The sequence below is a fragment of the Schistocerca piceifrons genome, chromosome 4 (genome assembly GCF_021461385.2).
Source record: "Schistocerca piceifrons isolate TAMUIC-IGC-003096 chromosome 4, iqSchPice1.1, whole genome shotgun sequence".
Taxonomy (NCBI): domain Eukaryota; kingdom Metazoa; phylum Arthropoda; class Insecta; order Orthoptera; family Acrididae; genus Schistocerca; species Schistocerca piceifrons.
In genome coordinates, this window is record NC_060141.1 from 830,593,591 (window position 1) to 830,621,363 (window position 27,773).

General features: G+C 47.7%; 1 protein-coding gene across 1 annotated transcript in view; it reads left to right on the forward strand.

The window, feature by feature from the left end:
- LOC124794982 (neurexin-1-like) overlaps window positions 1-27,773 on the forward strand; it is a 2,052,691-nt gene that overhangs the window by 1,792,301 nt on the left and 232,617 nt on the right. The window contains exon 15 of the mRNA XM_047258725.1: window positions 12,353-12,726. Coding sequence (XP_047114681.1) covers window positions 12,353-12,726 — 374 coding nt within the window. The remainder of the gene's footprint in view (window positions 1-12,352; window positions 12,727-27,773) is intronic.

The window sequence follows — 27,773 nt, forward strand, 5'->3', positions numbered from 1 at the left end:
TGATCCTCAATGTTGTGGTTTTCAACCTATGTAATTGCATTTAAATTTCCTGGCAATTAAACGTAGAAAAAAAAATAGGAGGCATTACTTTTTGACTGACCCTCGTACGTTCCCAGCAAGGACAAGTCGCTTGTCAGGACAGTCTCAGTATGCTCCATATCTCGATGTTGTGTAGCTATGGCCCAGTCATCTGCATATCCAAACTTTTCAGTTTTAGTATTAGGCATATCGGCTATATACATGCTGAAAAGTAGCGGTGCCAGGACTGATCCTTGGGGCAAGCCATTATTGAGCTTCATTGTTTTGCCCCTATAATTTCCAAGTATCACCTGGAATGGTTTGTTGCAGAGCATCTCGTTGGTAAGGTTAACCATTTTCAAACATGGCACAAATTTGGGCTCATTTACCCTCGACGTTACTGTTTGTGGTCCGGACCTTCTTGGTTGCTTGCTTGCTTTTCTGCACTCATCTCCAGACTCTGGGATTAGAAGAACACATTTATATACGCATGGTTTGCCATAATATTATGCCATTTTCGGGGTACTTCTTGATATCAAGCACACAGCAGTATCCTACCGATCGTTCGCGCAACATAATTCCCAAGATACAGACCCGAAATGATTCCTCTACAAACAATATACTAAAGCGAGATGGAGCGTGCTGTAAACCACTGAGTAACTGGAAACTTATCCCACCTGCGAACACCTTTACTTGAGAAACCGAAAAAAGTAGATGAAACTGATATTTGCACTCGCGAATACCGATGTCAGTGATGCAACAAATTCCAAATCATCCTTATAATTTACAAGTCAACTAAGGTGTTTCCCATGTCAAGAGAAGCAGCAAACGTGTCTTCCACCTGTCTTTCATCTGATAGATGCAGACACCACAATTGATGTTCCCTCAACTAAATAAAGGCGCGAATGCGCAGAAGCACTCAACCAGACAGTTTACGTGGAAGGGAATAACGGTCCAGGGCAAACACACGTCCATATTGAATATTCTCAAACATTTCCACGCGATCACGAAAGCTATCCAACACATACTAAGAATTAGTTTGCTATTCAGCCGTCTAGAGGACAACACAGTTAGCTACATTCCTACACTCCAACAGGCCTCTGCATTCGGACGGCTCCTACAGTTAACGGGAAACGTGAATCATTCCCGCTACAGGTCACTGGCGCTGCACACCAAGCACGCATAGACAGAATCGTCCTAGGAGAAACCGTCCTCATATACATTTTATCCCTGTACTTACAACTATATGTTACGATTGCCGTCTCAGTTGAACGACATTCGACGATGAGCAAAGTATCTGAAATACACCCTGCTGACGGCTGTGGCTCTCGAAATAGAAATATCTGTCTCATTCTTACGACTTGACACACTCGTCCCTTTGCTATCACAGTGATGATGATGATGATGAGAGTACTCCACGTCAGAGCCATACCTTTCTTACGACTGACATAGTGATTTCCTTTGCACATGTCGGAACACAAACACATACTTTATAAGCCTGATGCTCATGGCACCCCATGCTACTAAGTATAATACCCTGTCAATAACCGATTGCTGGCAATACAATAAAGCTGCATGCTCTCGGGAAAAATTACGGCTGTAGTTTCCCCTTGCTTTCAGCCGTTCGCAGCACCAACACAGCAAGGCCATTTTGGTTAATGTTACAAAGCCAGATCAGTCACTCATCCAGACTGTTGCCCGTGCAACTACTGAAAAGGCTGCTGCCCCTCTTCAAGAACCACACGTTTGTCTGGTCTCTCAACAGATACCCCTCCGTTGTGGTTGCACCTACGGTACGGCCATCTGTATCGCTGAGGCACGCAAGCCTCCACACCAAAGGCAAGGAGCATGGATTATACGGGGGATTGTTGTGGTAACCATAATTAATTGGGTGGATTAAAAGCAGTTAAAAAAGTTTTCATGGAAACAAAGGAGGATACCCAAAGGAGTATGGGTATTAGGCATGATGAAAACCAATTGAAACAAATTGAAGAAAATGGTAGAGGTGATTGACATGGCTAAGGCTTCAGAACGAAGGATTCATCATTTACAGTTTTCAAATGAAAGTTTGATATTTACATGGAACTTGTATGGTTGTGCTTGTTTACTTAAACTGTGTTGTTGTGTCGTGTTTTACTTACTGATGTCGTGGTGTGGTGGTGTGATTTTATCATTAGTGAGGGGTTCCGTCTTTAGGGCTTGGCCCGAGAGTGTTCTCGACGTGTTTTGGGCTACTGTATGCGCTGGACTGATGAATTTGAACCCAGGCATCGGATTGTGCGTAGTCTGGTCGTTAGTAGGGCATCCATGTCTGGTTGTTTTGTCAGGATGTGTCTTCCATTATTCGCGCCTAATTTCGTGAGTAGTGATGTTTTTCAGTGATTCTGCGTCCACTAAGTCGTAAAGTTCGTTGCTTGGTGTTTTTGGTGGGAGTTACGCGAAATTACTGAGCAGTCATCTTTGTGTCTGACACAGTCATACAGCCACTTCCTCCTATGAGGGCGCTGGCGTATTCTAGAACAGGTCTGATAAAGGTCTGGTATGCGTGAGGTGTTTCAACGGTAGAGCCGTGAAATCATCGCTCTACATGTCGTACTAGTCCCTGTCGTTCCCTTGTCTTGTCTACAAGGCAGTTCAGGTGCGTGTATCGGTTCGTATATTTGTCAACGAACACACCGAGGTAGCCGGCAGTGTTAGCAATCCTCAGCGACGTGTTCCATAGCGGCAGTCTTATGTCTGCGTCAGTTTGCAGTCTCTTTTATGTGTCGCAAGACTCATTTGCGTTTTTGTCGGGTTGAGCCTGATTCTCCATTTCTGCATCCAGCCCTCCAGTCAGCCCTTCGTCCCACTGTATTACGGTCGTTCATCGAGAGATGCACCAGTATGCATGGTGGTCCACGTACAGCGCAACTGTCTCCTCTGGAGTTACTGTAGGAGGGAGGGGGGGGGGGGGGGTCTACCGTGTACAGCGGGTACACCTGCGGTGACAGCAGGATGTCTGCTTGCAATACTGCAATGGAAACATGGACTCTGCACACCGTATCTGTTAAGTACGTTTTCATCAGGCGGACCATTTGGGTAACACTCGTTTCACAACACTTCCTGCAAACGCGACGTTATTTTGACGTCACGCGCAATATCGATGACTGCAGGAACTGTTATGGTCTTTCGTTAGCGTTTGATGTGGGCCTCTTTCGCATGGGTAACAGCTCACTCACGTCCTTAACGGCAGAAATATACCAACTGAAAGTGCCATTGGTGTGCAGGAGCACTTATGAGGTGAAGTATGAATATTATTGCTTATCGATTCACTCGCAGCATTTTAAACTACCTTCTTCGGCTCCTGCCTAATCACACATTCAGAAATCACCATATGTTCTGAAATAAAGATCTAAATATTTATTTCATCCTTCGTTCTCTAATCAGGCAGAAATGTTAAATAACATCGATAAATCAGAGATACTGGTGTTACATTAAATGCCCAGAATGCATAATGCACGGCCTTATCCATTACGCTACGCTACTCATGTGACAGCTGCCTGTCACAGTATCTCTCGAAGGCTTAAATCGTTCATGTGTTATTAAATGACATTTAATGGTAAGAGTGACGTGTTCATGATACATTTTCAATGCAGCGTTACCTTGAAACGACGTACTGAAAGCTATAATACAAAAAAAGAGAAATATGGCAAAATAAATATGTCGCCTGCCGAATATTTGCAATATTGCGTGTGACGTAAAAATGACGTTACGATTGCAGGAAGCGTTGTGCGACGAATGTTAGCTGGACTATTTTTGTTGTAGTTCACTGCTGCTGCAACTTAAGGTGGACGCCATTGCGCCACGGCTTATCGACATCTGGCGTGCATTGTCCAGTGACTCCGTGGGTTGTGGGCGGGGGTCTCACTTGGGAAACCAGCCTTTGTCACTGGGAGGAAGTGTTAATGTTGTTACGTGGGTACATATGTCCTTTGTAGGTCTGTTACTATTCTGTCTGTAGTTCATCTACATCTACATCTACATACATATTCCGCAATCCACCATAGGGTGCGTGACGGAGGGTACCTCGTACCACAACTAACATCTTCTCTCCCTGTTCCACTCCCAAACAGAACGAGGGGAAAATGACTGCCTTTATGCCTCTGTAAGAGCCCTAATCTCTCTTATCTTATCTTTGTGGTCTTTCCGCGGAAATGTAAGTTGGCGGCAGTAAAATTTACTGCAGTCAGCCTCAAATGCTGGTTCTCTAAATTTCCTCAGTAGCGATTCACGAAAAGAACGCCTCCTTTCCTCTAGAGACTCCCACCCGAGTTCCTGAAGCATTTCCGTAACACTCGCGTGATGATCAAACCTACCAGTAACAAATCTAGCAGCCCGCCTCTGAATTGCTTATATGTCCTCCCTCAAACCTGATAGGGATCCCAAACGCTCGAGCAGTACTCAAGAATAGGTCGTATTACTGTTTTATAAGCGGTCTCCTTTACAGATGAACCACATCTTCCCAAAATTGTACCAATGAACCGAAGACGACTATCCCCCTTCCCCACAGCTGCCATTACATGCTTGTCCCACTTCATATCGCTCTGCATTGTTACGTCCAAATATTTAATCGACGTGACTGTGTCAAGCGCTACACTACTAATGGAGTATCCAAACATTACAGGATTCTTTTTCCTATTCATCTGCATTAATTTACATTTATCTATATTTAGTTAGCTGCCATTCTTTATACCAATCACAAGTCCTGTCCAAGTCATTTTGTATCCTCCTACAGTCACTCAACGACGACACCTTCCCGTACACCACAGCATCATCAGCAAACAGCCGCACATTGCTATCCACTCTACCCAAAAGATCATTCATGTAGATAGAAAACAACAGCGGATCTACCACACTTCCCTGGGACACTCCAGATGATACCCTCACCTCCGATGAACACTCACCATCGAGGACAACGTACTGGGTTCTATTACTTAAGAAGTTTTCGAGCCACTCACATACTTGGGAACCAGTCTCATATGCTCGTACCTTAGTTAGGAGTCTGCAGTGGGGCACCGAGTCAAACGCTTTCCGGAAGTCAAGGAATATGGCATCCGTCTGATACCCTTCATCCATGGTTCGCAAGATATCATGTGAAAAAAGGGCTAGTTGCGTTTCGCAGGAGCGATGCTTTCTAAAGCCTTACTGATGCATGGACAGCAACTTCTCTGTCTCAAGGAAATTCATTATATTCGAACAGAGAATATGTTCAAGAATCCTGCAACAAACTGATGTTAAGGATATTGGTCTGTAATTTTGAGGATCCGTCCTTCTACCCTTCTTATATACAGGCGTCACCTGCGCTTTTTTCCAGTCGCTCGGGACTTTACTTTGTGCAAGAGATTCGCGATAAATGCAAGCTAAGTAAGGAACACATGCTGTAGAATACTCTCTGTAAAACCGAACTGGAATCCCATCAGGACCTGGCGATTTATTTATTTTCAACCCATTCAGCTGCTTCATAACCCCAGGGATGTCTATCACTATGTCCTCCATACGGGAATCTGTATGAGACTCACACGGCGGTATGTTTGTACAAGCCTCCTGCGAAAGATTTCTCAAATGCTAAATTTAAAATTTCAGCTTTCGTTTTGCTGTCTTCCGTTGCCAGGCCACACTGATCAGTGAGTGACTGGATGGAAGCCTTCGACCTGCTTACCGATTTTACGTAAGACCAGAAATTCCTTGGGTTTTAAGCAAAATCTTTTGCTAAGGTATGACGGTGGTTGTGGTTGAATGCTTCGCGCATCGCTCTTTTTACAGCAGCACGAATCTCTACTAACTTTTACCTGTCCTCATTCTCCCGATCTTTCTTGTACCGGCCTGCCGAAGTGGCCGTGCGGTTCTAGGCGCTACAGTCTGGAGCCGAGCGACCGCTCCGGTCGCAGGTTCGAGGCCTGCCTCGGGCACGGATGTGTGTGATGTCCTTAGGTTCGTTAGGTTTAATTAGTTCTAAGTTCTAGGCGACTGATGACCTCAGAAGTTAAGTCGCATAGTGCTCAGAGCCATTTCAACCATTTTTTTCTTGTGCCACGAGTGCAACTGCCTTTGCTTCCTCAGCATTCTCCGAATTGCGCTGTTAAACCACGGTGGGTATTGTCCTTTTGTAACCCACTTTTTCGGCACATACTTGTCCAATGCGTGATTTACAATGTGTTTAAAAATTGCCCATAATTCTTCTACGTCCATCGTACCGGAAGTAAATGAAGTCGATTCATTTACTAAGTGGGATGCTAACAACTGCTTATCTGCTCTTTCTAGTAAGAATACTCCCCTATCCTTCTTGCCCGACTTTTTAACTTTCGTAACCATAGTCGTAATGACAACATCATGATGGCTAATCCCTGTCTCAACACTGACACCGTCGATGAGGTCTGGTCTGTTCATGGCTACCAGATCTAAAATATTTCCATTACGCGTTGGCTGTCGATTTAGTTGCTCAAGACAGTTTTCGGATAATGTGTTCAAAAGTAATTCAAACGACGGCTTGTCTATACCACCTGTAATGAATCCTTAGACATCCCAGTCTATACTAGGTAGGTTGAAGTCGCTTCCGACTAATATAGCATGATCCGGGTACTTCTGCGATACAGAATGTAGACTCCCTTTCAATGATTCTTGAACTGTCACGGTGGAACCTGGTGGCAGGTAATAACACCCCACATTTAACTTTATTTCCCCTAGCCCTGTTAAACGTGTCCAGATAACTTCACAATCACACTCTACTTCGACCTCAGTAGACACAATATTTTTGTCAACTGCAATGACGACACCACCTCCTACGGTGTCTAATCTGTCTTTCCGATACACGTTCCTACCCTCGCTAAATATTTCAGATCTTCCTATCTCAGGGTTCAGCCACGTCTCAGTCTCGAGGATAATTTGCACGCTACACGCTTCCTGGAGGGCAGTACATTCAGGAACTTTATTCCGAACACTCTGAAAATTTACTGCTAATATCTTGATAGCTGATTTCCCTGCCTCCACGTCGACTGGTGAGTGTTCATCAGGACATCTCGCACTACTGCCTAGCCTAAAAAAAACCCATGTGCACGCCACAAGTACTCTGCTAGCCGAGTAGCCGCTTCCTTTGTGTAGTGCACCCCTGACGGGTCTAGGGGCGTCCTACAATTCCCCACCCAATAGCGGAAGTCTATAAATCTGCAGCCAAGAGCGTCACAGAGTCGACGAAGCCTCTGGTTGAGACCCTCCACTCGGCTCCAAACCAAAGGACCCCGATCCACTCTGGAACGATGCTGCAAATAGAGAGCTCTGCTTGCACCCCGTGTGTGAGGCCAGCGGTCAGCGGTTTTCACCAAATCCGCCAGCCGCCTGTACGAACCCAAGCGACAGGCATCATTGGTGCCGACGAAAGCAACTACTTGCAGACGACTGCACCCCGTACGCTCGATAGCCGCAGGCAAGGCCGCCTCCATATCTCGGATGAGGCCCCCCGGCAGACAAACCGAGTGCACGGTGGTTTCCCTAAGGGGCTCCATCACCCGCCTAACGTTGGAGCTCCCAATAACCAGCAAGCCTTTGCCCCCGTGTGCCTGCTCGGGCCCTGGTGAAGGAGCAGCCACATGTCCACTCACAGCAGAGCGGGCGAGGCCAGCCGGCCAGCTTCCACATTGGCCCTCCGCCTCGAGCGCCGCGAACGCGTTGCAGTCCGCCACTCACCCTGAGGTGAGGGCGGCCCCAACGCGCCGGGTACACCAGAAGGTGCCTCGGCGGCTGAGTCAGCGGACGCAGCAAGCGACACCTGGTGTGTCTCAAGCGACGCGCCAGACCCTCCGCCGTCGCTGCACCTCGAAGCAGCAGCCTGAAGGCGGCTGACCGTGGCCAACAGCACTGTCAGCTGCTCGCGAACCGCGGCCAGTTCCTCCTGCGCCCGCACACAGCACGCACACAGCACGCACACACCCTATCCATCCTACTGCTAATATCTAACGACTCCGCGAATTTATACACTACGGCTATCAGTAAGTAATATTACTCCTCTCAAATACGAGAATACGCAACGATTTTATGTAATTAAATATGCAAGCGCACAAACACTCGGAATGAAATTAAGAATCAAACTACTAAACAAATATGAAAGCTGAATATGCGACTCGCTACTGCACTGCTGCTGCACTGATACTTCACCAGCGGCTGCTCAAAGCTCCCCTAACTCGTATAGAAGAAAAATCGGTCTGTAACACGGCGGATCAGTTCGTGGCCTGTCGGGCTCCGGAGTCGTAATGGTTTTGCTCGTCGGGAGGGTCTCGGTGTCAAGGCAGTCGTTAAACAGTAAGGAGAGGATTGGAACAAAGGCATTGTTCGTTTTATGTCATCCTGTCTGGGCTAAGAGATTCGTCATGTTAAGATGGCGTCTATTATGTAGTCATCAGTTATTGGTTCGGTAAGTGAGGGGCCGCTTTCCGTCTCCGCTGTAGGTGTTGTGAACATTTGTGGCAGTTGAAGGTCCACAGTTCGCCGAAGTTGTTATCCTCCGGAATTGAGAAAACATCCTGCAAGACCTCTTTAAAAATGTCTGCCTGTTGCTGTTTGTCCGTTGTAGGCTCGTGGTTCGCTGTTAGTGTAGTGGTGGTGGTGGTCTGTTTTTGTCCTGTCAGTGTTTTAAACTGTTTCCACAACTTGCCTCCGTTTGGGTAGTTGAGCCGAGAGCACGTTTCGTCCCGCTGTGTTTGCTGATGGCTCAGATGACACGTTTTACGGGCTTGTTAAGTCTTCCACGTTCGTGTTAATTCACCGTCGATGGTTCGTCTCGTCTCTCTTTCCAGTCGTCTTTTCTGTTGTATCAGGTCAGTGGCTTCGTGGCGGATTATCGGATTTCAGTTTCTATTGTTATCTGTAGTAATGCCACGTTTATCGTTCTTCTGTTGGCCGTTTGTCACTAGCTCTAAGTCGTGCAAATCAGTATTGTCGGCTCCTCTGTTACTATGTCTTTGTACCGGCACCAGTCGGCGTTCGAGTACAGTCGGATGGTTCTTCTGGCGGGTAGTGGATCATCAGAGATATAGCATCAGTGGAGAAAAGGATAGTTAGGTGACCACTCGACGCTTGAGTCGGTCACAGTCACTCAGGGCCGAGCTATATAGGACACGATCGGGAGCCGAAGTCCGTCTGTGGCCTATAAATGTTGGTTAGTATATGGGCAAACGGTATGACGGTTCAGTCGTGAGAAAGTCGAAAATGACCTGACCATTTTGGTTCTCGTGCCAATCTCCCAGTCTGGGTTGTCGAGCGTCCAAGTCTGCTAGGAGTATTAACCTGTCTCTGGACATTAGATACCGCATTTTTTGGACAGGGAGAGGTTTGCCTGGTGGATTGTAAAGGCACGCGCATTATGGCTCTTTAGTTTTACCGTGACCAAATCAGAGTAATGTTGATGTGGTCTCGTCGAATTACTTGCCACCCAGGTTGACCACGGTGCGAGAGTCCCCACTCTTCTGCTCCTGGTTGTTGATGTGATCGGACTTAGCTAGTTGACAGCTCGTTGGTTTCATCCTGGAGTACTCTGATAGTGACGACGAGGCAACAACAGCCTGGTCCCAGTCTTCACTGGTTAAGGAAGTTGCTATAGAAAGCTGTAGAAGCAATTACTCCCTGGACGTCACATCCAGTCGGCGGCGCGCGCCGTGCGCTCCCTTCCGTACCAGACAGAGACTCGCTCGGTGTTTGATTTTGTTTGCTGCCCTGGAACTGACCTGATGCTTGATCCTGGAGAACCATCGTACTACGTCGCCCTCAGATCATCTCAGGAAGAAACTGAGAATATCCTTTCTTCCAGGAGCGCTACCCCCCGTCGGAGGTTCGAGTCCTCCCTCGGGCATGGGTGTGTGTGTTGTCCATAGCGTAAGTTAGTTTAAGTTAGATTAAGTAGTGTGTAAACTTAGGGACGATGACCTCAGCAGTTTGGTCACATAAGACCTTACCACAAATTTGCAATTTCTAGGAGCACTAATCTTGCAAGTTACACGGGCGAGCTTCTGTGAAGTTTTGAAGGTAGGACGCGAGGTAAAGCTGTGACGATGGGCGGTGTGTCATGCTTGGGTAGCTCAACTGGAGTTCGAGTCTCGGTCCGACAGACAGCTCTAATCTGCCAGGAAGTTTCGTGTCACTCCACTGCAGAGTGAAAATTTCATTCTCAGAGGAGTCAGCCTTTTACCTTTCCTTTGGCGAAGCTTATCCAGCTTATTGACATTAGGGTACATCTGCTCCCCATAGAGTCTCCTCATATAATTCCTTTGGATTTCCATACGATATGTTCACATACTGAATAACTGGATCTTCTGCCGGTCATCCTCGCATGGTATTTGGGCGTCGCGACTCTCAGGGAGCACCTGAAGAAGACGGAGAGTCGCACCATCGAAATATCGTGCGAGAACAACACGAACAACCGGCAGAAGACCAGATTTAAAAAAATGTTTCAAATGGCTCTGAGCACTATGGGACTTAACTGTTGAGGTCATCAGTCCCCTAGAACGTAGAACTACTTAAACCTAACTATCCTAAGGACATCACACACATCCATACCCGAGGCAGGAATCGAACCTGCCATCGTAGCGGTCGCGCGCTTCCGGACTGTAGCGCCTAGAACCGCTCGGCCACCAAGGCCGGCGGGACCTGATTGTTCAGCGTGTCAACACATCGCCGGGAAACCCTGAAGTATTATTGCATAATGAAAAGTTTTTCTATTTCCTCTGTCTGAAGCATCTGAGTGCACAGATAAGTAAAAGGCTTTATGAAGCTCGCTTATGACTACATCTCGACTGTATGGGCCAAGAATATTTTCCAAGAGAACCGTTGCTTAGTTCTTCTACACGAAATTTTACACGCAGTATTACTGTCTGGAAATAAGGACTGTTGCAATTTCATTTGGCGATCCAATGAGTTGTAGGTGAGGCCATGTTTTACACTATGATAAACAGATGCAATTTCAGCACGTATCGCAGAATCTTCTCCAGACGTTAGTTTCTGACAAAGAAACGTGTAACTGTTTTATTTTTACGATAATGATATTGGCTCTGAATGTATTGTTGTGCCGGCCGCAGTGGCCTAGCGGTTCTAGGCGCTTCAGTCCGGAACCGCGCGACTGCTCCGGGCGCAGGTTCGAATCCTACCTCGGGCATGGATGTGTGTGATGTCCTTAGGTTAGTTAGGTTTTAGTAGTTCTAAGTTCTAGGGGACTGATGACCGCAGATGTTAAGTCCCATAGTGCTCAGAGCCTTCGAACCATTTTTTTTGTATTGTTGTGTGTTCTGATGATCCAATACAGTTTCTCTTCCTTCAATTTTTTTTCAAAAGGTGGCGAGGCAAATCACACACTTTGCTATGACGTGGTATCCTTTCATGAACCGTGTGAAAAAAATCTTTGTTTTCTAGCCAGTCTTCGTTGATCATTTAACTCCCTTCTTCGGACAGACGAACTTCAATCACTGTCTTGATCATTAGAGGAAGGGCGAAGCCTCGGGCACGGACGTGTGTGATGTCCTTAGGTTAGTTAGGTTTAAGTAGTTCTAAGTTCCAGGGGACTGATGACCTCATATGTTAAGTCCCATAGCGCTCAGAGCCATTTCAACCATTTTGAAGGGCGAAAATTATTTTCTCAACACCGATCCTTTGTGAAACGCTGGCAACATAACTATCGAATAACGCCTAACAACAAACGAATGTGTATTTTGAATAATGTGTTGTGACTGGAAGAGGAAATTCACACATCATTCTTTCTCGTCTTTCGAATGATTCGAAAATTCGGCACATGGCGGGACGAAAGTATTTTCCCGGATCTCGGACAGTAAATTCCGGGACAATTGCTTGAAATGTATTCGTCAGATACTATGCCCGAGGTTCAGGCAGGCTTTCCCAAGTACGTACAAAGCTGGAGTGCTATTGAAGTGTCGGAGAGCCTCGGCGGTAGTGACGATACGAGAAGGGGAAATTAGCTGAAGGTCGGAACTGAAGTTTGTGTCAGAAAGGGCACTGGACTCGGGTTAGTGCGGGCAGCTGCGGTAGCCACAACACTGCAGTCGTGTAACGGCTTGCACATCTGCCCGTAAGCAGGAGACTAGCCCACAAGTCCCGGCTGTGGCTAAAATTTTAATTCATTTCTTGAGCTCCTGTCATTATCGAAGATATAGTTAAGAATCATTTGTCTCGAGGAAAATTTAGTTCCATCAGATCAATATTCAAAAGTGTATAAATATTAAAGGTGAGAATTTTGAGAAAAACTGTATGTTTTTTTTCGTCGTTTTTGTAATAACTCGCACCGACACTCCGGTGTTGGCAGCGGAGGCGGCGCCGGGGCGCGGAGCGGTGCTGGAGGTGCGCGCCGTGCATGTGGGGGCGGTGGCGGCGGCCAGCCCCCTGGCGGCGGCCGAGGAGGCGGCGGCAGGGGGCGGCGGCGGGGGCGGCGGCCCGGCGGGCTTCGTGGGCGCCATGCAGCAGCTGTCGGTGAACGGCCGGCCCTACTTCGAGGTGGCGCGGGCGGCGGGCGGCGCCGTCGCCGCCCCCGGCTCGCACAGCCCCCGCATACGCGTGACCGCCGCCTTCGGCAAGCGCGACCCGCAGCTCGTGCACAACCCCGTCACCTTCCGCTCCAAGCACACCTTCGTCGGCCTGCCCGTGCTCAAGGCCTACTCCGCCACCAACATCTACTTCCAGGTAAGTGGCGCACCCACCTTTTTTTTTTCTTTATTGTTATTTTAAGCACCTTATACAAAGGTGGGCTGTCAGCAGCATAGTACGCTGCTTTTCAGCCGCTAGTGGTACAATGAAGATGACAGAAAGGTGGTACAGATAAGACAATAAAAATGGCGGGCAAAAACTGTAGACACGAAAAACAATAAACATGAAGCCGTTAACGCTGGACGAGAAAAATCACTAAAAGCAGATGACACGGCGCAAAAAACACGGAGGACTGCGACGGCACAGATGAACAGTGGTGGCGTTATGGCGAAAGAACACTAAACACAAACACGAAGGCACACACACGAGACACTGATGGCGACGATTTCCGGCGCGCGAATGTCCACTGAGCGTGTACGAGTCCGGGGACCTGCCAAAAGAGGAGGAGGGGGGATGGGAGAGGGAGAGGGGAAAGCAGAGATCCCACGGGCCGGGGAGATAGGGGGGAAGGGAGGAAGGGGAGGGGAAGCCCGGGGGAAAAGGGGTGGAGGAAGGGGGGTGGGGGGAAAAGGAGAGAGAGGGGAGGGAGGGAGCCCAGAGGAAAAGTCACAGGAAGTGGGAGGGGAGGATCAAAGTTGATAGGAGGGGTAGATGGAGGGGAGGAGGACATCATCAGGGAGGGGGAGCTGGCGGAAGCCACCTTGGGAGAGGGTAAGGAGGGTGGAGAGATGGAGACCGGGTGGGACGTGGGAATACAGGCGCGGCAGTGGGTAGGGTTGGGAAAGGATGGGTGACACAAGTGGGTGAGGAGGATCGAGTTTACGGGAGGTGTACACGATCCGTATCCTTTCAAGGAAAAGGAGGAGGTGGGGGAACGGAATGAGGTCGTACAGGATCCATATGGGGGAGGGGAGACAGATGTGGTAGGCGAGGCAAAGAGCATGGCGTTCAAGGATCTGAAGGGATATATAAAAGGTAGGGGGGCGCAGATCCAGGCCGGATGAGTGTAGCAAAGGATAGGGCGGATGAGGGATTTATGGGTGTGGAGTATGGTGTAGGGGTCCAGACCCACGTTCGGCCGGAAAGGAGCTTGAGGAGACAGAGTCGGGAGCGTACCTTGGCTTGGATTGTCCGGAGATGGGGGTCCAGGAGAGGTGACGGTTGAGGGTGCCGCCAAGGTACTGAAGGGTGGGGGTGAGGGCGATAGGACGGCCCTAGATGGACAGTTAGATAGAAATCGAGGAGGCGGAAGGAAGGGGTGGTTTTGCCTACAATGATCGCCTGGGTTTTGGAGGGATTGACCTTGAGCAACCACTGGCTGCACCAAGCAGTGAACCAGTCAAGACGGGATTGGAGAAGGTGTTGGGAGCGCTGCAGGGTGGGGGCAAGGGAAAGGAAGGCGGTATCATCGGCAAACTGGAGAAGGTGGATGGGGGGTGACAGCGGCGGCATGTCCACCGTGTACAAAAGGTACAGAAGGGGGGAGAGGACGGAGCCTTGGGGTACACCGGCGGAAGGAGAAAATGTGTAGGAATCCGTGTTATGGATGGTGACGTAGGAAGGACGGTGGGAGATAAAGGAGCCGATCAGACAGACGTAGTTAATGGGAAGGGTGAAGGTATGGAGCTTGAAGAGGAGACCGAAATGCCATACACGGTCATAGGCACGTTAGAGGTCCAGGGAGAGGAAGATTGTGGAGTGACGGGAATTAAGCTGTTCGGAAAGGAGATGAGTGAGGTGAAGGAGAAGGTCGTCGGAAGAGAAGGACGGCCGAAAGCCACACTGGGTAACGGGAAGAAGGTGGTGCTATCGGAGATGCTGATGGATGCGTCGGGTGAGGATGGATTCCAGGACCTTGCTGAAGACCGAGGTAAGGCTGATGGGACAGTAGGAGGAGACCACGGACGGGAGTTTACCAGGTTTAAGGAACATCAGGATACTGGAGGTTTTCCACAGGTCGGGGTAGTAGCCGGTGGACAGGACTACATTGTAGAGCCTGGCCAGGGTGGAGAGGAAAGATAAAGGAGCTTCACGAAGGTGATGGTAGGTGACACGATCATGACCAGGAGCAGTGTTGCGTGGATGGCGACAGTAGGGACATGGGCCTCCATGGCCTCAGACAAGGTCTGCTGGAGAAAGGAGGCGGCATGGGTAACATCGTCAGGGTGGTGGTAGGTGAAAGGGTGGCTATCGACCTGGGTGGAGAGGGTATCCCGGTAGGCATCCCAGTTGGCATGGGAATAGTCATGGATGTATTTTGGGGGAGGGTCATTACGAGGGTCGGGGTGGGGGCGACGACCATCTGAAACGGTGACGAGGACAGGGAGATGGTCGCTACCAATAGGCTCCAGGACATCCACCGTTATGTGGCCAAGGAGGTTAGGGGAGGAAAGGATAACATCGGGAGTGGAGTTGGATTCGGGACGGGCGTGCTGGGGAATGGGGATGAGGTCGCCTTGAAGGGAGGAGAGGAATGTAGGAGGAGAAGGTACGGTCAATGTGGGAGAGGAAGTTGAAGGGAATAGGGGCATAGGGCAGACATAGATGGTGGCGCAGGTTGCGGTAAGGCCGGGGAAGAAGAGACTAAGGATCAGGTGTACGGTGGGGTCGGGAAGGAGGGGTTGGAGCCGAATTGGGATCTGGCAGTGGTGACCAATGGCAACTCTGCCACTTTCAATCAGGAGGGGATTATCGGAGTGGTGAAGGAGGTTGGGTGAAGTGTGGATGGTGTGGTGGGGTTGGAGGAAGGTTTCATTGAGGAGGAAGGCATCCACGCAGTGGGTGGCAAGGGTGTGCAGGAAGAGGTGCTTGTTGGTGGGAAGGGAGCGGATGTTGTTGAAAAGGATACAGTGCTGTTGCACCATGACAGGGATTTAGACGAGGGTGTCAAGACGGGAGAAGGTGAAATGGGCCTGGTTGTTGGAGTAGGTGGTATACATTTTTAGGTGGAAAGCAGAACGGGCAGTGAGGGATATCTGTTGGAGGGTGTGGGGGCGCTGGAAAGGGTGAACATTTTGGTGAGGAATCTGATGATGTCCTCAGCGGTAGGGGGTGGGTGAAGGGAACTGCCAGGAGGGGTGGAGGTGACCAGAGGGCGGACAGGAACGGTGAATTCAGGAGTGGTAGGAGGAGGTCGGGCCTTACATTTCTCTGAGTAAGTAGGATGAGGGAGGTTACAGGCATTACAGGAGGGGGGGGGGGGGCTGGAGATTGGGGCACTGCCGTAAGAAGTGGGCTTGCTTACAGTGTGGGCAGGTGGGGGCCTCACGGCACTCAGATGTCGGGTGTGCGTTATACCGCAAGCACCTCTGGCAGCAGAGGGATTGAGGAGTGGAATGGGAGGGTCAACTTGGTAGCGTTGGTGAAAGAGAATGGCACCCTCCTTCAGGAGACGGTCTACGGAGGGGGCGTGTTCAGAAAAGACCTGCATAAGGTGGGTGGGGCCGGCTGAGTTGTGGATGAGGCGAACGGCATGCACCTCCGGATAGGGATGCGCCTCGAGCTTTGCCAACATCTCCTCCTCCGTGATCGTCGGATTAAGCCAAGTGATCACGGCGGTGAGGATCGGCGGGCGACGTGGGGGTTTGGGGTTGGCGGGAGGGAGGCGGGGAAGGGGCAGGGGTGAGGGAGGCATTAGGGCCGAAGCAGGTGACAGGGATGCGGGAAAGGAGATCTGTGTGAATGGTAGGGCTGGTGGAGGAGATGTGGACAGAATCACAGCGAGGAGTGAGGAGGGAGATGGGGGCACTGGGAAAATGCTGGCGAAGGAAGAGGGTGATGTTCCGGGCCTCAATAAGGGAGGGATCAGGACGGGAAAGGAGGTAGCGGTAGGAGGAGGGGGTGAAGGAGGAGGAGAGGGAGGGGGCAGGGACAGGTGGGGAGACATCCATGGCATCATGGGCTGGGGAAGGGGGACGAGGCGGAGCCTTTTATGGGAGTAGAGGAGGCAGGGGTGCCACTGGGGCACTTGACGGCGGCGGAGGAGGTTTGGGGGCCGGGAGCAACTGGAAGGTGGCGTGGAGTGACAGGTCCCAGTGCTGGAGTCGGCGCCGGAGATGGTGAGGGCGAAGACGATGGCGATGGCGATAATGAAGATGATGAAGAGGGCGAAGGGGAAAGTTGAGCGTGGGCCGTGGCCCTCCAGGCCACCACCCTAGCTGCGGCTGCGGAAACGGAAGGAGCAGAGGGAGGGAGTGGAGGGAAGGGATCAGAGGAGGCGCGGCAGGGAGGAGCCGGGGATGGGGCGACAAAAAGAGAGGGAGATGGGAGAGTGAAGAGTGGGGGGATGGACTGAGGGGGGAGTGATTGGGCACACCACATGATAGTGGTGGCTGCGGCGGAGGGAGATGTGTACATGATGGCAGTGGTGATGGCTGTAGTAGTGGTGGTGGGGGTTGACATGGTGATAAGGGGAAAAACACACTGGACAGGACAAAGAAGCAAACGAGGGATGGGCAAGGCGACAAGAAACACAGAGTAAAAGGGACGGAGAACGATGAAGGAGACCGGGGCCGAAGCCACACTCTGCTGCTGCTGGTGGGGAGGCGGGGGGAGGCGACGCGACTGGCTGGCCGGTGGGGACGCTGCTGCTGCTGGTGGCTAGCTAGCTGGCTGGGACCGCTGCTGGCTGGGACCGCTGCTGGCTGCTGGCTGGAAATGCAGCTGGCTGCTGGCTGGGACCGCTGCTTGCTGCTGGCTGCTGGCTGCTGGACCGCTGAAGGGTGGCTGGCACCTGCAATAGACCTATCGCTTCGATTAGAGCCGGAAAGGCACAATCGAAGGGCGGTATCCTTTCGGATTAGAGCCGGAGATGTGACGCACCCACCAGTCTGCACCGCTTTATATACGGTACAGTCACATTAACGTGACCACCGACCGCGTTCGACTTCGACGTGAAGTAACCGTTCACAAACGGCAGATGGCAGCACTGGTAGTCGATGGCACGTATAGCGTCTCGGGGAACGCGGACGATGTCGAAATGTGGAAAAGGTGCGATATCTCTGCGTCCCTAAGGGCCGAGGGTGGAAGCATTTCCGAGACGGTGGTAGCTGTGGTGCATCGTGGGCCGTAAATGACAGAGATGAACGATGGCTGCGGAGATGCGAATAGACGTGCAACTGTTTGTGGCACGGATCCTTAAACGAGAAACCTAGCGCAGCTGGCCGTAGCGAGCCTCCACCTTCCGGAACCTCAGTGACCTCCTTCGTGCACATCTCGGGCTGCAAAAGGTGGTTACTCGAGCTTCTTACAGGTGGTCACAGTAAAGTGTCTGGGTAATGTATTTATTAGGTTCACGGTATTTAGAAAGTGCTGTTGCTCTGCAACTGCGTATTGAATAAACTCAATTCAGTTGATAATGTGTTCTTAATTTCTGTCCACGATCGGTCTGAGCATTTATAACGCACCAGTTTTCTACTTGACATGTAAACTGTGCCGTGGCGAAGCGACGTCAGACCTTCCTATTTATCTTGCAAGGCCTTCTCCTACATCTTGCCAGGCATTCAACAGATCCTACATCACATTCATTACCACTAACATGTTATAAGAAACGTTATATCTAATACACAAATTATTTACAGAAGATTGGAAAGGTTGCTGAAACACGAACTCGTAGATTATTTTGGCATCCGGAGCAATGTAGGAACACACGAGGCAATACTAAACCTACGACTAACAGCGGAAGACTGATTGAGAATGGCTAGGTTTACACCTTCTGTAAGAGATATTCGAGAACGGAATCAGGCAGAGTGGTTGCCTCTCCCTCATTTCATTTAATCTGTGCGCTGAGCAAGAAGGAAAGAAAAATTTGGGTAATGAATAAAAATCACGCTGGAGGAATTGGCGACTTCTGAACACGTGTCCCACCATCCCAGATGGTTCTTCGTATTGCCTTGTAGTAGGCAGCAATTGGCCAGTCGGAGCGTCCTGTGGCGAAAACCGTGAGTGGCGTTTATCTTTAATTAAAATACCGGCAGCAAAAATAAAAACTTTGCGGTTTCCCGATGATATTGTTATTCTGTCAGAGACGGCAAAGGACTTGGAAGATAGGCTGAATGGCACACAGTCTTCAAAGCAAGTAATAACATGAACGCCTATAAAACTAAACCAGGGGTAATGGGGCGTAGTACGCTATTTCGCGACTGAGTGAGTGACTCACTGACTCATCACCCCCCCCCCCCCAAGCCCAAAACCGCTGTGGACAGAAACTTGAAATTTGGAGACGGTGTTGATCTGGTACTGCAGGCGTCGTTGAAGAACGAATTTTTCGAAATTCGACTCCTAAGGGGACGAAATGATTTTTAACAATGCCTCGCTTTTAAGGTAATTTTGAAGCCAGGCCTACGAAACTTGGCATTTGGTTTCTCGTTCAGGAATAAAGAACACATGTTTCAGCATTTTTAGAAATTTAACCTCTTTTGGGGGTGAAATAGTAGGTGAAATTTTTTTGAAAATAAATCGTTATTAAAGAATTGCTAAAGTATTTTTAAAGCAACAACTATGAAAATTGATATTTGACTTCTCGGTTAAAATTTAAAAATACGTCCTTCGGGGTTTTTGGAAATTCATCCTTTATGGGGGTGAAATAGGGGATGAAATTCTTTGTGGAAATATTTCATTATGCAAACATATTTGAATCTACATCTATGGAAATTTCTGTTTGACTTCATTGCTAGAAATAAAAAAAATACGCATGTGACTGCTTTGGAAATTCAACCCTAATGTTGGGAAATAGTGGATGAAATGTTTTATAAAAATATTCATTGAGAAACCATTTTTAAAGCTAAATCTATAAGAATTGGTATCTGACTTTCTGGTTATAAATTAAAGAAATACGTGTTTCATTGGTCTTGGAAATTCAACCCCTAAGGCATTAAAATGGGGCTAGACTGATTCACTTATCATCGCCCAGCCGAAACCACTAAGGACAGAAATTTGAAATTTGGAGAGGCTACGGGTCTTATACTGTGAGTATTGTTTAAGAAGAGATTGTTCGGTGTTCCACTCCTACATGGAGCGAATAGTGGATGAAAAGCTTTTTGAAAATGTGTTATTATGAAGGGGATTTTGATCACAGAACTATGAAAATTGGTATTTTGTTTCCAGACAGTAATACGTGGTTCAGTATTTCTAAAAATTCATCCATTAAGGGGGTAAAATAGCTTCTGTCAGAAAATAAATAGGCCGTGCGTCACTTTGTTTTTAAATTCAGCCCCTTAGGTGGTGAAAATTATTAACAAACTATTTCGTTACATTAAAAAGTTGGTATTCTACTTTTCGGTTAGATATAAAGAAATATGTGCTATGGGATGTAATTCCTATGGAAATATCATCATAGGAACACAGAAGGCATGATTAACAAAAACCTTGGGCTCCAGCTACCAGAATCGTTTTTTGGTGAGAAAGACCTACGGAAAAGATCATGCTTCTATGGCTTTATTAGCCTGAAAAGTCTAGAAGGTGTTGCATTTTGTCAACAATATAAAAATTTGATCACAGAAAAACAAGAAAAATCTGTGCAGACCGTAGAGACTACACGAGCAAAGCAGCGGGCGCCAGGCCAGTAGTGTGTGACGTGTATCTGCAACTCTGGTTCAAGATTAAAAACACGTCGTGTCACGCACATTAAAATCTTTAAATAGGAACGATGGAGGGACTTTCTAAATTTCATAAAAAAAGCACACTGGAGTCGCCTTCGGGAGGACGACTGTTGAAACCCACGTCCGGCCATCCTGATTCTGTATTTCCGTGATTTCCCTAAACTGCTTCGTGCGAATGCCACGTCGGTTCCTCTAAAAGAGCACGGCCAATGTCCTTCCCCATCCTTTCCTAATCCGATGGAACTGATGACCTTGCTGTTTGGTCCCCTCCCCCCCAAACCAACCAACAATCACAAAAAAATCGTTCGCACACACATGTTTAACCAAATATTGAACGAGATTTATCGACCTGTCCGTGCAGTCGAGGGTATGGCTCTCGGTGTAACATTTCATAAGATTCTTGTAAATTCCTGTGTTGGACTAACAGGTCATTGAATCGGGTGCTCCACTGTATGTCTATCAGCTCAAGTCGGAGGTAATGAGAAGGTACGTTAGCGGCCAGAAGCGAGAAGGGTCCCACAAATAAACCGAAATAATTTTTCAACGTGCAAAGTCTCGAAATCTCTCTCACAAGTCATGACGAAATTTCCCAACTACTGAAACGAAGGTAGTCATACCTGGTCGGGAAATAAGTGCCTTGAGTTGTGAGAAATGTTCTATGTCAAGAACTTGAAGCTGATTTTTCCGAAGGATTAAGTATTTTACAGCATCAGTCTTCTCCGCCACATCTGTCAGTAATTCATTCCCTCCTTGCAATGAAAGGCTTGATGAAATCAAATAATTGGCGATGAACAACCACAAAATATTTAGTCACAGCTCTCTTTTCCCTGGAGTCAGTTTTTTCCCAGATCATATCGTCTGTGTGTCTGGTGTTGTAACGAAGTTCCAGTGAACGTTCGTGGAGCTCTTAACACTGCGGTGGTCTAAGAAGCTCACTGTATGGCGTTCAAAAAGCAATTCCCATTCAGCGCTGAATGGTGTGGCTTCTCCATTGTTTGAACCAGTGCGTGGAAGCAATGGTGTTCGTAATTCAGAAAGTAAACTGATGCTGGCAGACCGTGACAAGCCGAACGGCTCGCTGAGTCGGCGGCCGGGCGCAGCCTTGCTCTCCCCGTTCCTTCTCGTCGTGGCGCAACACTTCCAAATAGTGCCAACTCGCTTTTCTTAAAACATACACAATTCAGCCAATACCTTACTTCAGATTTGTGACAAAATTACTTCTCAAAGTGATGTTAACATTTCCATCGTTACACAAAGAATTATGGTAACAGTGCTCAAACATAGTTTTGAACATAGGCCGTTAACATGCATACGAGGTTTCAAAGATGTTCCCCGCCCCTCCTACGTTACCATCCATAACGACGATTCCCGCACCTTCTGCCCCTCCGCGGGTGTGTCCTCTCCCCTCTCCTCTACCTCCTGTACACTGCAATATGCCCCCCACCCCTCCTGTACACCTCTTGCAGTATGCCGATGACACCGCCTCCTTGCCCTCGCTCCTACCCTTCGACGGTCACACTGTCTTCTCCAAAATCAGATTGACATTTTTGCCACTTGGTGTAGCCAGTGGATCCTGAAAATCAATCCTTCCAAGACCCAGGCAATCATCGTAGGTCGTACCACTCGCCCCTTCCGGTTTCTCTATGTTTCCCTTACCATCTGCGCCCCTCCCCCATCCTCACCTACCTCGAATTCACCATTGACCGTCACCTCACTGGAATCCCTCATCTCTGCTCTATCCGATCCAAAGCCCACAACTGCCTCCGACTCCTCTCTGGCTGGACGTGGGGCTTGAAGCCCTCTACCATCCTACACACCTATGAATCAATTCGTCCAATTCTCTGTTATGCCAGTCCCACCTGGATATCCATCCCCCCCCCCCCCGCCCCCCAATTTCTATAAGTCCCTCCAGATCCTCGAGCACCGTGCACTCTGCCTCGCCTTCCGTATACGCCTCCCGACACCCGTGCACATTCTCTGTGATCTGATTCCTTTCCCCCTTCTGCTCCTTTTCCTAGAACGTATCCTCGTCCTCTACACCTCCCACCGTCACGATCCCACTCATCCCACTGTTGCTCCTCTCCTCCCCAACCCCCGCCCGCTGCCGTGCCTTCACCGTTGTGTCCACCCTACCCTCCACCTGTACACCCTTCATCTCCTCTCCACCAACTGCCCCTCCCAGATGATGCCATCTCTCCCTCCATTTATCACTCCAATGCCACTCTCATCCTCACCTCCCCTTTCCTCCCTCTTCCTGGGCTCTCCCCCCCCCCTTCCATCCAGATCTTTCCGCGGGCCGCGGTGGTTGGGTGAATCTAGGCGCATCGGTCTGAAACCATGAGGCTGCTGCGGTCGCAGGTTCGAATCCTGCCTCGGGCATGGATGTGTGGGATGTCCTTAGGTTAGTTAGTTTTAAGAAGTTTTAAGTCTAGGGGACTGATGACCTCAGATGTTAAGTCCCATAGTGCTTAGAGCCATTTGAACCGTCTGTTCTTTACTTACCAGTACTCTCTTTGATCCCCTTCTCTCCCCCGAGTCCTTTTGCTTTCTCCTCCACTGCCTTCCCCACTCCTTCTCGCGTCCGCTCTGCCCCCTTTTACTATGTCCTCTTCCTCCATAGGCTCCCCCCATTTTCTTTTCCTCCCCCCCTTTCCCCCCCCCTCATCGGTCCGGATCCTTCCCCCCGCCCCGCCTTGTCGCCTATAGTGCTGTTTTCAGTGAATGTTCAGTGTTGTGCGTCCCCTGTCAGTGTTGCGAACAGCCACTATACTGTCGCTAGTTGTGTTTTTTTATCTCGTGCGAACAGACATCAGAATTTCGCCGTGTTTCTTTTTTTTAAAAAAAAATTGTGCCTGTCTTCTTACTGTGTGTCTTCATCCGCATCGTCACCGCCGTGTTTTTATATTTTAAATTCCGCAACTTCCCGCTATTTTCTGTTATTAACAAAGTCACCGTTTTATATTGTTTGTTATCTTACCATTGTGTTGTTTAACTCTTCTCTCGGATGTAGAGCAGCGTATTAATCTGCTGTCAGCCCACCCCCACCTCCGAGGGGGGGGGGGGGGGCGGAGGGGGGAATCGAAAATCAATAAAGGAAAAAAAAAAACAAAGTTGTTCCCAGCACCAAACGCTGATGAGAAGTATCTCGCGTGATGAGGGGCTCCATAGTCAGCAGATTGGCACGAACTGTTCCGTTACTGGGGGCGTCACTATTTAGTTACACAACATCAGCATCCTCGCCTCCGTATCAATTATCGCCTGCCTCGGGCGGGTTTTACACCTGTCCTAGAGCAAGGAGGCGCGCTTCAATCCAAATCGATGGAGCGCTCTTTCATTTTAGAGACAAGTGTCCAGCACGCGCTGACGTACGGCGTGGTAGGAGGTCCAGAAAACCTCATCCGTTTGTGGGGATGATTTGAATTCTTCCGGAGAAATGAGATTTAAGTATTGCGCTGTTGCAAGAACTGCCAGTGTGATACGATTTTCGAAGAGTTGTTTTGAACTGCTGAAATCATCAGCCTAATGCTGAATTTCCGTGACAGCCTTTTTTGGTTTTTCTACAGATCTGATGTTTTCATGTTCATCATTACCGGATTGAGCTGAGTGCATAACATTTATGTTTTTACTTGAGAAACTCGTAGTTTGAATTTTCGTGACAGTCTTTTGGTCATTCTACAGATTTGATGTTTTCATGTTCATTGGTACAGGATTGTGCTGAGTGTATAACCTTTATACTTTCATGTTTTTACTTAAGGAACTCGTAGTTTTCTTAAGAAAATGTATGGTTATTGTTTCCAGAATTTGTGTGCTCTTATGCAGCATGTCGTGGGCTCATTTTTGTAAACTTTAAAACGTTTTTCTTTGTTCATTCTACTTGCAGATAATTAAAAAAACTGAATATTTTAGAGTCGAAATTAAGCCATAATGCAACTCGTTCTGATTTTACTCTTCAGAAACCACTGGACTAATGTTACGGAACCACCAAAACGATCGAGATAATTAAACAAAATGTGCGATAAGCGATAACAGATTAAGCTGCTAAGTCTTGTGTTCTGATTACTAGATGTACTTGCCTATAACGCTAATCAGCTAAAACCTTTGGCAGGTTGTCCTTCTAACGTCTGCCAGGGTCCAGAAAAATTTCATTATCAGTATTTAATGTTTATATTATTGATCGACTTAAAAATTTTAAAATGTTGCAATAGTCTACTGATTAAGAGGTACGATCTTACATTACAGGTTAGGAATTAAAAAACGCCTGTTTCCCTTTTTTTGGGAATTTAACCTCTAAGGGTTCAGAAATAGAGGCTCAAAATCTTTAAGAATATATTTCGATATATTAAAAACTTTTTAAGCTAAACCTATGAAAACTGGTATTTCACTTCTCGGTTGGATATAAATAAATATTCGTTGGAGAATTAAAATTTGTATGGAAATATCACAACCAGAATCTCATTTTGGTTTGAAGTACCTACGGAAAAGACCATGCTTCTATGGCCTTAATTAGAGTGAAAAGCTTAGAAGGTGTTGCAATTTGTGAAGAACATAAAAATTCGATTAAAGAAAAACAGAATAATCTGTGCAGACCGTACACTCTATGCGAGCGAAGCAGCGGGCACTAACTAGCTAGATTAATAAATGAAATACTGACAGTAGTAGATAAGTTTACTATTCTTGGCAGAAAACTTACACAAGAAGTAAAGAAGATTTAAAATTCAGACTGTTGAACACAGGGTTGTTGTAACCCCCAAATCCTCCAAAAATACACGAAAAATACACCTATTCAGAAAATCAGATAAAAATCCACTTGACGCCTTCCGGAGAAACAATCTCCACTCCTTCCAAATTAACCATGTAAGTGTAGACCAGATGGGCTTCAATTTAAAGAAACACTATCGGCAACGATTGAGAGATTTATACCAAATAAAATAACAAACGACGGAGCTGATCCTTCTTGGCTCACAAAAGGGCCAGAACACTGTTGCAGAAAAGGTCGAAAATTAGCGCGAGCTTCAGTGCGAGATGATTATAATGGTTTCCACAACGAAACTTTGTCTCGAAACCTGGCCGAAAATCCAAAGAGATTCTGGTCGTAGGTGAAGTATGCTAGCGGTATGACATAATCAATGCCTTCTCTGCGCGATAGCAATGGAGATACTATCGAAGACAATGCTGCCAAAGCAGAGTTACTAAATACAGCCTTCCAAAATTCCTTCACCAAAGGAGACGAAGTAAATATTCCAGAATTCGAATCAAGAACAGCTGCCAACATGTGTAACGTAGAAGTAGATAATCTCGGAGTAGTAAGGCAGCTTAAATCACTCAACAAAAGCAAGTCTTCCTCTCCAGTTAGGTTCGTTTCAGAGTACGCTGATGCAATAGCTCCATACTTAAGCCACGCGGGGTAGCCGTGCGGACTTGGGCGTCTTGGCACGGTTCGCGCGGCATCCCCCGCCAGAGGTTCGAGTCCTCCCTCGGGCATGGATGTGTGTGATGTTCTTAGGGAAAGTTAGTTTAAGTTAGATTAAATAGTGCGTAATGCTAGGGACCGATGACCCTAGCATTTGGTCCCATAGTCCTTACCACAAATTTCCAAATAACAATCATATACAATTGTTCGCTCGACGAAAGATCCGTACCCAAAGATTGGACAGTTTCACAGGTCACACCAATATTCAAGAAAGGCAGTAGGAGTAATCCACGAAATTACAGGCCCATATCATTAACGTCTATATGCAGCAGGATTTTGCAACATATATTGTGTTCGACATTATCAGTTACCTCGAAGAAAACGGTCTATTGATACACGGTCAACACGGATTTAGAAAACATAGTTCTTGTGAAACCCAACTAGCTCTTTACTCGCACGAACTGTTGTGTGCTATTGACAAAAGATTTCAAATTCATTCGGTATTTCTGTATTTCCAGAAAGCTTTTGACACCGTAACGCACAAGCGCCTTGCAGTGAATTTCCGTGCTTATGGACTATCATCTCAGTTATGTGACTGGATTCGTGATTTCCTATCAGAGAGATCCCAGTTCGTAGTAACTGACGGAAAGTCATCGAGTAAAACCGAAGAGATTTCTGGCGTTCCACAAGGTAGAATTATAGAGCTTTCACTGTTCCTTATCTATATAAACGATTTGGGAGACAACCTGAGCAGCCGTCTTAGGTTGTTTGCAGATGACGCTCTCGTTTATCGACTAATAAAGTCATCAGAAGACCAAACAAATTGCAAAACGATTTAGGAAAGATATCTGAATGGTGCGAAAATTGGCAGTTGACCCTAAATAACGAAAAATGTGAAGTCATCCACATGAGTGCTAAAAGGAATCCGTTAAACTTCGGTTACACGATATATTAGTCAAATTTAAAGGCCTCAGATTCAACTAAATACCTAGGAATTACAATTACGAACAACTTAAATTGGAAGGAACACACAGAAAATGTTGTGGGGAAGGTTACCCAAAGACTGCGTTCTATTGGCAGGAGACATAGAAAATGAAATAGATCTACTAAAGAGAATGCCTACAGTACGCTAGTCCGTCCTCCTTTAGAATACTGCTGCGCGGTGTGGGATCCTTAGCAGATAGGACTGACGGAGTACATCGAAAAAGTTCAAAGAAGGGCAACACGTTTCGTATTATCGCGAAACAGGGGAGAGAGTGTCACTGCCATGATACAGGAATTTGTGGTGGACATCATTAAAACAAAGGCGTCTTTCGTGGCGGCGGAATCTTCTCACGAAATTTCAGTCACGAACTTTCTCCTCCGAATGCGAAAATATTTTGTTGATGCCGACCTACATAGGAAGAAACGATCACCACAATAAAATAACGAAAATCAGGTCTCGCACGGAAAGATATAGCTGTTCGTTCTTTCCGCGCGCTATACGAGATTGGAATAATAGAGAACTGTGAAGGTTGTTCGATGAATCCTTTGCCAGGCACTTGAAATATGATTTGCATAGTATCTATGTAGATGTAGATGTACATGCACATCTAATAACAAAAAAATCGCTTTCTCGGAAAAGCTAATATGTAATTGGGAGTTACTGAACCGGATCGGGTAGGCAGCAAGGAATCGACAGTCGGTTGCCGTTTAGTGCCATTTATTTTCAGTAACGGTTACATCATCGAATGGTTGTCCAAAACCTAACACAGTGAGACAGTTACAGCTCTTGAAAACATTTTAATTTTTGCCTCGCAGTCCCTACGTATCCCGGCCGAACGCAACACAAAGCCTACAAGAAATTACACTTCACTGGGTTGTAAGTGCTGTTTGCGATCAGAACGCAGCGCGCGAGTCACGTACAGAGCGTCAGCTGCCAACGATGGCTCTCTCTCTATCCGCCTTGGAAGTCCAGAAGAGAAATATCTTATGCGCAGTGCGACCACATGGTGAGTTTATATTACGTCATAACAACGAACTGCACAAGCACGTGGGAAGGTCACACAGATCGTGTGTCCTATTGTTGTTGTTGT